General features: G+C 43.1%; 1 protein-coding gene across 1 annotated transcript; it reads right to left on the reverse strand.

The window, feature by feature from the left end:
• Positions 1-699: 699 nt before the first annotated feature.
• LOC149023483 (GCN5-related N-acetyltransferase 8-like) lies at positions 700-3,549 on the reverse strand. The gene has a single exon (XM_089144014.1). The coding sequence runs from the start codon at positions 3,483-3,485 to the stop codon at positions 2,790-2,792; it is 696 nt and encodes a 231-aa protein (XP_089000140.1). The 5' UTR covers positions 3,486-3,549; the 3' UTR covers positions 700-2,789.
• Between the last annotated feature and the right edge of the window lie 11,710 nt (positions 3,550-15,259).

Here is a 15,259-nt window from a genome sequence, read left to right on the forward strand (position 1 = left end):
ACCTAGCAGTGCCTTGAGCATGAAGGAATTCGACAATTATGGAAAAGAACATGATCCTACCAGATTCAGGATGGGCAATCGTGCTCAAGAAGGAAACGACAACCAACTCGAATTAGGAGAACTAAACCAACGATCGCACGGCAATAGACAAGATTAGTGAACTGATCCGGCGGTCGGAAATAAGAGATAAATCATACATAAGTAAAAGAATAGCACAAACAGAAGGTAATTGGATCGTTTCCCTCCATTGAATTTTCAACTAAGCTCTACAACTCGCCAAAGCTCTTTGGTGGTGCACTTATTGATTTAACCATCGAAGGTGGCTTCTCCACCAGAGTCAGCCTAACATTCGTTTTACAAGTCTCTGAAGGTTGAACAATTTTTAGATGTATCAGACAAGGTTTAAAGCATCAGCATTGAGTATCGTATCGATCATGTGATTTTAAGAACGTATCGTCCCATATCGACTATTGTATCGTATTTTTTACTGTATTTTTGTACAATTCAATAGAGAGATATATGATATCGACTGTGTCCAATATAGATACATATCGACCAATATTGTATAGTATCATAGGATACTTTAAACCTTGGTGTCAGGTAAGGTTCTATTTTATTTCTCATATATATATATATATATATATATATAAATAAAAAATAAGAATACTTAAGGGCTTGTTTGGTTACATGAGTCCGGAGATTTCAAATCTATGGAGTTATAATTTATAAAATTAAATGTTTGGTTGTGGAATGAAATATGTACATTAATCTTAAAAAATCTTAAAAAATTATTTGATCGATGTGATTTTTGTTAATGTGCAAAAGTATAGCTTTTTTGAAATCTTTGGATTTAACCCCTTACACATAAATCTACAGGCTCACGTTTTTAGTGTAAAAAGGTGAATCTCTAGATTTCATGAATCTAGAGATTTTTACAACCAAACAGGTATAATTCTCAGATTCATGAATCTAGAGATTTCAAATCTCTAGATTCATGTAACCAAATAGGCCCTAAGAGAAACTACAGCAACACTGAAGTGGAATTAGGCTGGGTAGACAGAAAGACAAAAAAAACCTAAGGGCTGCTGGTGATGACCGTGCCAACGTCCTTTGACAAAGAGGACATGATCTGCTGGTGCTGGTCTTGTACAAGGCCATGATGATATACCACCCAGTTATTGCTTAGCCTCCTCACTAATTGAATGCAAGCAATGAATGTTTTGAGATGGATAAAACAAAACCTGAATTCCCGACTAGCTAGAGATTATAAAATCATTTGTCACCCTTCCTCTTCTACAACCCTTCAACCTCCTTTTTTTCTGGTAATAATAATAATAATACAAAACTTTAACCTGCACTCCACTGCCGCACTCCACTGCCCCCATAGCTCTGGAACTCACCCTCTCTATCTCAGCCGACTCTATTAATGGTGGTTTTTCTATAACATCTGAGAGCAAGAGAGAATGGTGAATTTTAACAGGTTCAGAACTGGCCAGAAAAGGGATCTACACTCCAACATCACAATCCTTTTTCAATCATGTGCTTTTGACTATTTTCTATGAAGCCATCCATGTAATCTACTAAGAGAAAGGACTCAAGGTTTATGTCAATTTTCTCAAATGCAACCTCAAGAATCAGCTCGACCCTGAGAATAGATCCATGAAAGTATGGTCATGAAACAATTAGAGAGGGAATTCAATAGCACAGGTTTTAAGCTCTCAGAGAAAGGGGCGCTCAACCAGATTTTCTTTATCAAGTTTCGTTCAGTTCATTATCTTCCCTATCGAGCCATCTTTGTGGTATTATAGCATAAGGTTCATTTAGCTTGGTAGATCAAGATGATCATGGATGATGTTGATTTCAATTTAATTGCTCTCAAAAAGACTTTAACCCCCATTCAAAGTTTCAAAGCTGAATGGAAAATCCCTTTTGAACAAAACATCCCCCAAACTGTAAAATCTTCAATTTACACAAAAAACTATAACCCTAACACCCAAAACACATCATCCTAAACCAACCTACATGGACAAATGTTGTAATCCTTGAATGGATTGTGCATTACAACACTTGTCCTAAACCCTAAACCTAAATCCAGGAGGAAATTTTCCCAAATCAAAATTATCCATTTGGGGCTTTAACTTCTAAAATAGATTATGCATTCCCATTTCTTCTTGAATTGAAGAAAACTTGTAACTACTGAAACAGAAAATAGTTTTCCTTTTTCTTTTTTGCACAAGAGCTGTTCAGCCTTTCCCATTACATGGGGGCAGAGAGAGAGAACTTGAAGAAATCACAGAGACAAGGAGGTAATATAATCAGTTATAGGCCCAAACAAAATGTAACCAGTGAAAGGTAACTAACAACGGAAGAACTAAATCAAACCATTTTCCAAGTTCCCAAGCACTAAGGATACAATGGAAATGCAATATCAAGTATAAAATTGTGGGATGATGAGAATCCCAACTTCCATTAAACTACGGGATTCTCTTCAATTGGTATAGCCCATAAAAGGAGTAGATGAGAACAAATTAAAACTTCTGGGTTCATAACTTTTGACAATAAGAAGTGAAAACATCACTTGAAAGCATCAATGACCATCTCCCTAACTTACTCCAGTACTCATTGCTACCAAATTCTCAAAATGGTCCTCAAAACACACTAAATTGTCAGCAACGAAGTTTTGAAGCCACCAAATAAAAACAACTAAACCCTAAAACTTGATTTATTTATAATAAAAACTCTCCCCCAAACCCCCTTTCTTCCACGATATCAATGAAAAAACCAGAATCCTAAAGCCAGTTTCGATAAGCTTGGAGAGCCTCACCAGTTAGCCTGCAAATCCGCCATTCTTGCATTACGTCAGCACCCATCTCCTCATAGAACTTAATAGCATTAATATTCCAATCGAGCACGCACCACTCGACTCTCCCGTAATCCATCTTCACCGCTTGCTTCGCCACCGCCGACAAAAGCATCTTTCCGAGGCCTTTCCTCCTGTAACACTCCCTCACAAAGATATCTTCTATGTAGAATCCAGGTTTCGCTAAGAAAGTGGAGTAGTTGGGGAAGAAGAGAACGAAACCGGCCACCACAATACCCTCAGCCGATCGAAACGAATCAGCTTCTGGATCGTCGATCGGGATGTCGAGATTGATGATGCGAACGACAGGAGTGTAAAGAGGGTTATTGTGATGGAGATCCTCTGGGAAAGGATGAGTGGAAACTTCAAGGACGAAGATGGTGAAGGATTGGAAAGGTGGGGAATTGAAGAGTGTGGAGGAGAGGGAAGCTTCAGTGGCCGCGAACATGTGAGTGAGACGCTCGAACACCGCCATTTGGTGGATGAGCTTGTGTATGCTTGGGACGTCGTCTTTGTTACCAAGGCGAGTTCTCACGAAGAGTGGGTTTCCGATGGGGTTTTCCGGCAATGTCATGGGTGGATCTGGGGTTGGTTGTGGAGGCAACGGTGGAGCTGGAGACGCCATTGCTCGCTGTGTCTGTGTGTTAGGCTGCGCTGCCGATACTTCGATGCTTCTAGAGTGTGAGAGAGAGAGAATGCCCTTTTGACCAAGGGTGAGGTTTATATTTATAGTGTCTGTGAGGCCGGCACTCCCTCGGGCGCGAGTCGAATGGAGTTGGCGGTCTCGGGTGGATCAGGGTGAGGCCATTGGGTCTCTCGGCCAAGGGCTGCAGCTGTCCTTAATTTTTTTTCTTTTTTTCGTCAGTATTCCTAAGAGATTACCTAAAGAAAGACTACAAAGTTACATTATGAATGAGAGTCGAAACAGAGCAACAATTGGACTGACTGGGCTTCTGTGAGCCAGCCGGTCGCTTATGGTGGTTGGTTGGACCAATCAACCGCCCTGAGCTACAACCCCTATTACGAAGAGCAACTCAAGTCCGAAATTTCGACTTTTGATCTTCCAATTTTAATCCGATTTTGGGATGATCTAAATCCAAATTTTGTCTATAAAGAGCTTACAACATAAGCACAAACTAAAACCCTAGAAATTTAATGATTCATTAACCACATCATTTTCTTGAATTAGATCAATCATTTATTCAAGCGTAAGGATCCGTTTTCAAACATGATCCAATCAAGAGGAATAGAACCATCACAAATAACTAACTACAGAACCATAGGAGGAGGATTCACACTATTCTAAGAGAAGAGGAATAGGTATAGAGAGTGTGATATTAACTTACCTCCGATTGATTAGCTAAACTGACGAAGGATTGGATCTTCCTCGCAAATCACGCGTCCTTCACCTTCCAACACATGCTCTCTGCCTCCTAACTGTCCACAGTAGCAATCCCAAATATAATAATAAGTGAATAAGTTGAGGTTACCTATTTGTAGTGGACTGGAGCAAAATAGGGTTTAATTCTCATAAGCAAACCTGGCCGGTCACTTGGGGCAATTGGTTGATCAATAACCACCTTAAGAAATCGCCCCCTATTACTTTTTAGTACTTGGATGCTTTGCTCAATCGGTTGGTCCCCAACTCAAACCTAATCTTAATTAACATGTTGGGGTCTTCTTACCTTAATCTGGGACATCTTCAATCACAACTTGACTCCGACTGATGATCCACTTTCCCAGTCCATCAGGGTTTCTACAGGTTCTTCTTCGGATTCCTAGTAACGCAGGTTCTCCATCGGTGGGATCTAGATCCATGGGTTTAGGGTATGGATCGTAGACTTCAATCCAGATACTCCACAATTTATTCCGGTTGAACCTTCGGGTACTCGGACCTGCAATACGGATCCTGGGTTAGAAATACGGGGCTTGTTACAAGTGTAATGCCTATAATCCCTGTGGAATCTGTAGTACTTGTTCATATTTATTTCCTCAGGCTTGGATACCATCTCGGCGGCCATCTCAATATGTCCCTATCCTTGATTTGCATTAAAATATTAGATTGTCAAGCATTCAGGGGTCTGTATTCTTCTTTATTAGGAGATCGTTGCCTCCAATTGGTTCGCCCCTTGTTTCCCCCATCATTGTTTGGTCCTTTAAAACCTTGGCCGTTCTCAAAAGTTTTTTTCTCTTTAGTTGCTACCTTTGCTTCTCCTTGTCAGGCATCAAAGATTTTGGTCCCCTTTACTTGCTTCTAGCATTTTTAGACCAGTTCGGCATATGTAGTCGGCATATTTTGTAGTAACAGCTCCAGGAGGCGTCTATGGGTAATTCCTGTGAAGAGAGCCATTTTTACAACCTGTTCATTAAGATTCTCAATCTCCATTGTTGCCTTATTAAACCTTTGTAGGTAATCCCGAATGGGTTCATTCTTTGCTTGTTTGATGGTAAATAGAGTTTCCTCAATATTTTCGTTTGTATGCCACTTTGAAACCGACTGATGAACTTTTGGGCAAGTTCATCGAATCCAAAAATTCCTCCCAAGTGTAGGTTTGAGAACCATTTTTGTGTTGCTTCTATAAGAGAAGATTCAAAAATTTTGCATAAGATTTCGTATGAATTCCCAACCACTGCCATTGTTTGCTAAAAGTAGCTTATATGGTCATTGGATCTCCAAATCCATCAAATAGAGAGAAGGTCAAGAGTCTAAAATTGTAGAGGAATTCATACATGGCGATCACATCGACGAATGGGGTTTTCCTGATGATCAAGTAAATGTCATCTATCTTCTTTCCCTTCATGAGTTGTCCCAGCTTTTGGTTTATATCCGCCAATTCCCGATCGATTTGAACAACTCTAACGTTGGGTGTTCAAACGCTTCCCCCGTCAGAGCATCATGATGTATTGTAATGTGTTTAGACACCCCTTTCATATCTCGTAAGAGTTCCCATTCAATTGATTTGCAATCGGTCTTGCACATCAACATCATCCTCTGGGGGAATTCTCCTATTCTTCGTACCCCCGAGCGTTCGCTTTGGCTTCTTCTCTCTTATGACGCCTTGGGTTCCTGTTAGGAGGTTGCCAAAAATTTTGTCCCTCGGCCAGGTTCCTTTTTCCTCCTAGGGAGAGTCTTCTCACGGGTGAAGCCCTCCTTCGTGCCCGAGCTTGTCTTCTCGCCTGATCATAATGGTTCGGATTCCGTTGGGCTCCTAGTTGTCTTGCCATTGTTCTAAGTAGCCCCTACATCTCGAGGAATTGGGCCTACATTTGGTTCATCTATTGCTGACTTTGATTCATCTGCTCTTGGATGGCCGTGATAATTCGTATATCTCCATTTTGGTTGTCCAAGCGCCCACCTCCATTTACTTCTTCTTCTTCTCGTTCCTCAATCTCTTGTAACGGATCTCCATCCTTAAGGATTGGGTCCCCCTTTAAGGTGGTGGACGAACCTAATTTTGATTTCTCAGAAATGTCAATCTAGTCTCTACCATGACTTTTCTAAACCGTTTCCTATAGACGACACCAAATGATGCGACTACAAATTATCCAATCGTTGGAGGCCTCTGTCACGCCCTCCCAGCCGGTACCCTATCTGGCATACCCGAGAGTGTGATCCACAGCCCGAAGATCAGGTATCGAGTGATCAACCTCCCACATAAACAATAACATAATCATGAACAATCATAATAAAAGTGCGGAAGATAAATCATAGATCCAATAAAGAAAGAATGATCATAAATGAATCGAATAATAGATATAATCGAGTATAAACGGATAAGTAAAGTGAGGCAAAAATCCCACTTTACAACCAGCGGAAGTAGCTCTAAGAGAATAAACTAAATAAAATCTAATCCCGGTGCTAGTCATTGGGTAACTAAATTGTTCTCCACTTTATAGACAACATCCTTGTAAGTGTAAATCTCATAAATGGACAGGCGCTTCCACTCAATGGTCGGCTAGCATCGTACGAGCATAACCACTGCGGGTCTTGTATTGTGGTAACCGAATCACCTTCCCGAGATATGCCTCTTCGCCTTGCGCTTCTTCATGGGACCGTCATAGTACTCGTTCTGCAGGATGTCTACAACATTGTACAATAAAGGATGAGTTTCAAAGAAACTCGGTGGCGTTAAATCCATAATACATAAATGGCGGGTTCCAACAAACATAAATGCAATATGATATGGCAACAATGAATGAATGAATCATAAATGTCGAATAATAGATATATCGGTATCAACGTGTAAGTGGGCAAAAATCCCACTTTACAACCCGTAGCTCTAAGAGATAAACTAAATAAAATCTAATCCCGTGCTGTACATTGGGTAACTAAATTGTTCTCCACTTTATAGACAACATCCTTGTAAGTGTAAATCTCATATGGCACAGCGCTTCCACTCAATGGTCGGACTAGCATCGTCGGGCTAACCACTGCGGGATCTTGGTTTGTGGTACCGCATCACCTTCCTGGAGTTGCCTCTTGCCTTGGCTTCTTCATGGGCCGTCATAGTACTCGGACTGCGGGATAGTCTAACAACATTGTACAATAAAGGAATGAGTTTCAAAGAAACTCGGTAGCGTTAAAATCCATAATAACATAAATGGCGGATTCCGAACAACATAATGCAATATGATATGAGACAACAATGAATGAATGAATCTAACTCTATGTATGCTGGTCTCTATTGGCGGCATGCTTTAAGTCATGACCGTACTTCTTTGGAAGGTCCACTCACATCCTCAACCATTTAGATATCTTGGATTCTCTCACGGATCATTTCACCGGTCTTGAGCGCCGTTGGTTGGGTCCTTCATCCCTCGGGACAAACCATGGCGGGGTTGTCAACACACTCTCTACAACCATTTGGTATAAGTCTTGGCGCATGTCGGGGTAACCTAGCCAAATGCAAGTCTTCTACTTAGTTACATCGTCAGATCCGATACTTCCATTCCTCGTCCCGACGATCCTTTCCGGTATCCTTCACCTGGTCCTCATAGTCCCGACTACGGACTCATCAACCCTTTGATCATCCACATATGGTAAACGGGAGCTCTCACGTCCTCTCACGGGTTGGTTACCGGTCTTAAGCGCCCGTGAGCCCAAGTCTAACCATATGCAACCCTATCAATAATGGCCCCCACAATGTGATTCCTGTCCTCTCACGGGTTGGTTACCGGTCTTGGCGCCCATGAATCCCCATTGCTACCACGGGTCGTTCGGTCTCAATACCCCTCCGATTGGTCGACATCGACATCTAGCCAAACACTACTAGACAATCCTAGATATGTCATCCAACGGTTTAGGAAGGTGTCCGGAGGGCATCTCCGGAACATCCCATAATATTCCCGTAGTGTCAAGGCGTGTCAAAGGACACCTCTCCTTTCCAAACCATACTTAAGCATACACATGCATCAATTCATATCATCACATATATGGTAACTTCATATATGGAAGAATCAATAATTACAATCACTTTTATAACATTGGTAAGTAAATCATACATGAATCAATTTAATATGAATAAGATGCTATTGTAATCAAAGTTATGCACAGTAGTATATCATTGTGAATCTAATTTAGGAATCATATCTATGATATTCAAATATAGAACTAGATTCATGCTATCTATGTAATTAAGGAAATAACCATCCTTACCTTCTATACTCGAAGGAATCCTAAGGTCAAGTAAGATCTCGGCAAACTTGAGAGGGTCCTAAACAAGTATATACAACATATTAGGAAGATCCCTACGAGATACCAAAACATCCAACATGACCATTCTGATTCTTTGTACTCATTGGTGAGTGGATTGGTCGTGTCCAATCGACCAATCGTCGCAATCCTAGCCTATATCGAGTTTTAGATTGAATCCATTTGGTGGTTCAAAGGGTACTAATAGGGGTAGACTACATCAGTAGTATTCTAACATATAGGGGACCTCAAAACACCAATCAAATCAAGATATCAAGATCCAAATTAGGAAACAAAAGTTACCATAATTAAATCAACCATGGATCTTGATGAATTTGAAATAGAAAACAAAGACATGAACAATAGGAGGATGGATCATTGCTTCGGTAAGGTATCATGAACATACTTAGATCTTCAAGGAACAAGGCTTAGAGCATAAATCTAAATAGGAAATAAAACCTACCATATATGTAACTACCATGCATCATGAAGAACACATAGTAAGGTAGAGAGAACACTAGAGATCTATAGATTATGGATCATGGAAGGAAAACACGGTAATTAACTACTAACATGATCAACATAGAAGATCCAAGAGATCGGATTCGATTAGAAGTTTAACAAAGATTAGATCATGGTTTGATCATGATTCCTTCAAAGCTTGCAATGATCATGGTTAAGATCATTGTTCTAGCCTCAAATCCTTAGGATGATCATGAGAACATGTTGGAGATGTTTGCAACGAGAATGCAGCATCTCTTCTCTGTCTCAACTCAAAGGAAAGAAAACAAAGATGGAGGAGAGAGAGAGGTAGACATACCTTTTGATGCAAAGAAGTTTCACGAAGATCCGTCGAAACACCAGGATGCGATGACTTGCAGGGTCTTTGGTTCGTTCGGGTTTGGAGGCAGCAAATCAGTGGACTCGAGTTGGACTTAATAGAGCAAGAACAACCTAATTGCCAAACGGACTCATTGGTCGGTGGATTGGTGTTGGCCTCCTCGTCACCTCGGCAAGACCAACAGGTTGAAGGTCGGATCAAATCCAATCCTAGGGGTTTTGCACACAGTCAGTGACTTACCTAATAGGTAGATGCCTTCAAACCAAGATAGAGAGCACTCCAAGTCTATCAACTAATCAGATCTTCATCGATTCGGTTTCCATAGAACCTCATCATCAACTTTCATGGATTCAGCCGGACACCAAGTCCTCCATGGGATGGCCCAAAGCTGACTTCTTACTTTACTTCGGGTCATCGGACCTACAAATAACAAGGTTTCGGGTCAAGGTTAGGGCTGGGTTTTACTTCTCCCCCCTTAAAATTTCGTCCCCGTTGGCGTACTGTGCTTCCAAAGGGTGAAACTTCTCCTTCATTCTTCTTCCTTCTCCCGAGCTTCTTGGGGTTGGTTCTTCCACCGTCTTCACCAAGGAATGGTGCGTTCGGTGCTTGTCCTTCCTATCCAAGATTTCGGCCGGTTCTTCATCATAGGTCAAATCAGCACTAAGTCCTTCGGTGCTTGCTGCAAAATGTGTTCGGTTCTCTATGTATTTTCGGAGCATCGAATATGAAACACATTGTGAACACCAAAGAGGCGGAGGTTGCTATCGATACGCACGGGTCCAACCTTTTCCAAAATCTCGGGTCCAATGTGAGGGCTGCTTTCCCTTAACATTGAATCTCATCACACCCTTCATTGGTGAGACCTTGGACTTTCTCTCAACTTGAAATTCCAAATCGGTCCTTCTCTTATCGGCTAGATTTCTGTCTCGGGGGACTTAATCCTTTCTCTTATCATATCTACCATAGCACTTGTAGCTTCAATCATCTCGGACCTGACTTTTCTTTCCTGTCTCGGTCCGGTCAAAGGTGTCCTACAGTCTGCCATACAAAGCCTTGAATGGAGCCATGCCTTTGTTGCTTGATAACTGTTGTTATGGCAAACTCAACCAAGCTAGGTGTTCATCCCAATTACCACCCATATCCACCACACAGATCGGCATGTCTTCCAATGTCTTTGTCGTCGGTTGTCCATCGGCTGTGGATGATGAGCTGTACTCAAGTTCAATTGGGTTCCCGGCCTTCTGCAAACTATTCCAAAACCTTGAGGTGAACCTGGATCCGATCCGAACAATACTCAATGGCACACCATGCGGGCGAACCACATTATCCACATAAGCCTTGCTAGCTTATCCAGTGTTGAGTGTCTTCTGGAATGAAATGGGCTGTTTGGTCAACCTATCAACAATCACCCACCGGTGTCATTGCCTTTACTTGTCCGAGGCAGCTAGTCACAAGTCCATGGAGATATCCTCCACTTCCAACTAGGAATGGAGGGCTGAGTATCCAGATGGAGGTTGTCGACGGCTTTCACCGTTGGCAAGTCTCACCTTGGCAACAAAATCATCAACATCCGCCTTTAGACCAATCCACCAAAATGTTCCTTCAAGTCTTTGTACATCTTGGTGCTTCCGGGTGTATAGTGCCACTGGTGTGCTTCCTTCAATATTTCTTTCTTAACTTCTTCGTTTGCGGGCACGCCGTCTTCCTCTAAACAACAAGCACCATCCATGGATATCCAAAGTCGGGGTCCGCTCGGGTTAAATCTTCTCAACTTTGATCAAAAACTCTTGATCGAACTCTGTAGCAACAATCTTATCTCTAAGACCAGATCTTGCCGTCATGGCGAAAGAATAAAATCAGAATTCTGGGCGATTTCCAAATCAAAACTCTCAATGAAGACCACAATGGTAAACTCAAAGCATTCAAATCCAAAGTCTTCTTCGGTTCTTCCTACTAAGAGCATCGGCAACAACATTTGCTTTCCCGGGGTGATCTTGAATATCACAATCATAATCGGAGACTAGTTCCAACCATCTCCTTTGTCTCATGTTCAACTCCTTTTGGGTAAAGAAGTATTTCAAACTCTTATGATCCGTGAAAATGGCAATCTTCTCACCGTAAAGGTAATGTCTCCAAATCTTCAAAGCAAAGACAACGGCGGCAAGTTCTAGATCGTGAGTGGGGTAATTCCGCTCATAATCCTTCAATTGCCGAGAAGCATAGGCTACGACCTTGCCATGTTGCATCAGTACACAACCCAAACCAATCTTTGGCGCATCGGTATAAGCTGTCATACCACCGGAACTATCGGGTATAGTCAAAACCGGGGCACTTGTCAATCTATCCTTCAACTCTTGGAAATTCTTCTCACGGCGTCGGACCAAACAAACTTTTCTTCTTTCCTGGTCAACTTAGTCATAGGAGCAGCCAACCGAGAAAAGTTCTCAATAAACCTTCGGTAGTAACCCGCCAATCCAAGAAAACTTCTTATTTCCGTTCGACTTCGGTCTTTCCCAATCAGCCACAGCTTGGACCTTTTCGGGATCGACACGAATACCTTCGGCTGAAACTACATGACCAAGGAATACCACTCTCTTAAGCCGAAATCACACTTGCTAAACTTAGCGAACAACTTCTTTTCTCGCAACCTTTGCAAAGTGAAACTTAGATGACTCGCATGCTCTTCATCGCTCTTCGAATAGATCAAGATGTCATCAATGAAAACAATCACGAACTTATCAAGCACATCATGAAATACTCGGTTCATGAGGTCCATGAACACCCGGAGCATTGGTCAATCCGAAGGGCATGACTCTAAACTCGTAGTGACCATACCGCGTTCGGAAAGCTGTCTTGAAGATATCACTAGACTTCACTTTCAATTGGTGATATCCGGACCTTAAGTCAATCTTTGAGAACACAACTGCACCCTTCAACCGATCGAAGAGATCATCGATTCGGGCGCGGATATCTATTCTTGATAGTCAACTTATTCAACTCACGGTAGTCGTGCACAGCGCATACTACCGTCTTTCTTCTTGACGAACAAGACCGGAGCTCCCCAAGGTGACACACTAGGCTGCCGAAACCTCTATCAATGAGCTCATTCAGCCGTTTTGCAACTCTTTCAACTCGGTGGAGCCATCCTGTACGGAGCTTTAGATACCGGCCACCGCGAGATCAATAGAGAATTCGACATCTCCGTCCGGAGGCACTCCCATAGATCATCGGGAAGACATCAACAAAGTCGCGACAACTCCTTCATCGACTCTTTTCTCCACTATACCCTTGCCTTCGGATGAAGCATCATCCACTGGGCATAGACTTGCATCGTCCGACGCACCTTCTTACAAACCCTTCTCTTTTCACCCTAAATTCAAAGACCGGACTTCCACAAATATGGACTGTCTTCTTTGAGGAACAAAGGAACACCCTTGTGGGCTGTCAACCAATCAATTCCCAAAATAACATCGAAGTCCTTCATGTCAAGAATCACAAATTGGCTTCCAAGTTCTTCTCACCAATCAACACGACATTTAGATAACCCCTTATCTAGTTTCACAACGACCGTAGGTGTACTAATCAATAAACAACTAGACAACTTCTCGGGGCTTGGTTAGTCTTCTTGATGAATGCGATGACATGAACAATGAGATGCACCCGTATCAAATAGACAAATGCAATAGAGCGACTAACAATGTACCTGTAATCACATCTGGCTTGGATCCTGCTCGCACTGAAATCTAAAACTCTACCGAGGAGGAGCAGCACTCTTCACCCCGGCAGGCCTCTGCCCCTTCGCCCATGCCCTTCTTGCTGAGCAACGATTCTGATCCACGTGGCTCCGGCTTCACAAGGCCTTGCACTTGCACTTGCCTTGCCTTGTGGTCGTTTCCCATATTGTCTAACCCCTCTCTCCCTTTCCCTCACTCTTCCGGTGGGTGGGGTGGTGTGGTCTCCCGCTCTTCATCCCCAACCGTTCCTTGCGCCGGCTTTTGCCCCCTTTCCTTCTCTGTTTCTTCCACTTCTTCATTCTCCCACTTGGCTGCTCACTATCTGCTGGGTGCTTTATGCGCCTCCTTTGAGAACTTCTTTGCTTTCCGGTCTCCCTCATCAGCAATGCTCCTCACTTCTTGGTACTCCCCGCGTTCCTTGAGTCGATCTAACTCCTTCCTTCGCATCTTTTCCGCCTCGAGTAATTCATCGCCTCTTTGAATAACTCCCGTTACAACTCCTGCATGCAAACCTTCCACGCGTGGAGATCCCCATGCATCGGCTTCTTGTTCACTCGTTCCCTCTTCCGCTTCCGCTTGCTGTCGCCTTCTCCAACTCACGGCCACTTGTTGGAAACAGGGGTCCTTGGTACTCCTGTGGTCTTGCATCTTACTCTCCATCCGTTGGAGTTCCTACCTCCCGCATTCGGGCTCCTGTTCACTTGCCCCCGTCTCTTTGCTCTACCCCCAACATCCGTTGCCGCTCTTCTCTCTCATTTCCCTATATTGGCAATATCTCACTTCCAACATTCGGGCACCGATCTCTGGTCCCCTCAACATTTGGTATCCCACCACCTCCTGAGGTACTTCACCACCTCCCGAGGTATTTCCCACCTCCATGACCCCTGGTTCCCCCCCACTTCTCGTAACCATTCTCCCCGGACATCTCCGTTTCGTTCCTACCACGTCCAATGTTTGAACTTAATCATGCTCAATATATCCATATGTCATCACTATTCCTGCAAAATCACATTTTCCAATTCCCATGGTCTCTGCCATTGGTCGGTGATTGTCTCCCTCGACCAATGAGTCGCCTCTCTTCCTTATAGCCTCATTTTCACATTCCACCTCATTCTAACTTCTTCCGGTGAGAGAGCTCTGGAAATCTCCGAGTTCCCACAAGTGTTCTTGGGTGATTTAGTGCTTCACACACACCACCCACCATCTTCACAACGGTAAACCTCTTAATCTTCCTTCCATTTTCATCTTCTCTGCTTGCATTTCATCCTGCTTTACTTGTATCCATGCTAGAATCATGCTTAGGAATGCTTAGAAACATATTCCTTAGGTTTTAACACATGCCTGCATAGCAACAGTTTTACTATTGGTGCTCATCTCCGTTTTATACCAATCTATCTTTGAATTTCTTTCCTCTCCCCTTGTTTTCCTGAGATCAAATGCTCTGCTCAGTGACATTGTAGATAGGTCCATCATTTGATTTAACCAATTTCAACTTTTCAAAAATCCAATTTTGACCTAAATTGCAAAATCCCCAAATTTCCTTCTTGCTGATTTTTCCTTTAATCCAGTTTTCGATCGATTTTCATCAAACAACTTCATAGACATGAATTCCGTATTCCCTGCTAGTTGTTCATCAATTTCCCCCAAATTTGATTTTCCAAAATTCATCCCTTTTGGCTCAATCTTTAGCACTAATTGGATTGTCTCTTGTCTCTTTCACGTACACTTCAGGGGAGGCGGCGTGGGTCTGGTCCTCTGGTGCTCTTGGCTCTTCCTGCCTCGGTTGCCCTGTTTCCCCTCGCCTTCCCCTCTTCTCTTTGTGGCTCTCTTCCTTCGCCACTCGCCTTTTTCCGTTCCCTTCTCTCTCTCTTCCGGATCTCCTTCCGACTGTGTTGTTCTTCCCTTCTTCCGCTCGGCCGGCTCCCTTGCTTGTCCTCCTCTTCCTCTTCCTTCTCTCCCCCCGTCTTCTTCCTTCTTCCCCTGTGTGGTCCCCGCTCCCCTCCTGCCGTCGGCCCGTTGCTCTCGCTTGGATAGCCGTCTGCTTCCCCTGGCCGCGGACGGATCTTCCCTTTCTCCTGTCGCCGCTTTCCCCGACATCCCATCGGTCCTTGGGGCCTTAGTCATCTCCGCAT

This window comes from Hakea prostrata, chromosome 2 (genome assembly GCF_041222555.1).
Source record: "Hakea prostrata isolate BN-2017 chromosome 2, UWA_Hpros_2, whole genome shotgun sequence".
NCBI lineage: Eukaryota > Viridiplantae > Streptophyta > Magnoliopsida > Proteales > Proteaceae > Hakea > Hakea prostrata.

Excerpts from the sequence above, each read along its gene's own strand:
- LOC149023483 (XM_089144014.1), bottom strand. The coding sequence starts at position 3,485 with ATGGCGTCTCCAGCTCCACCGTTGCCTCCACAACCAACCCCAGATCCA.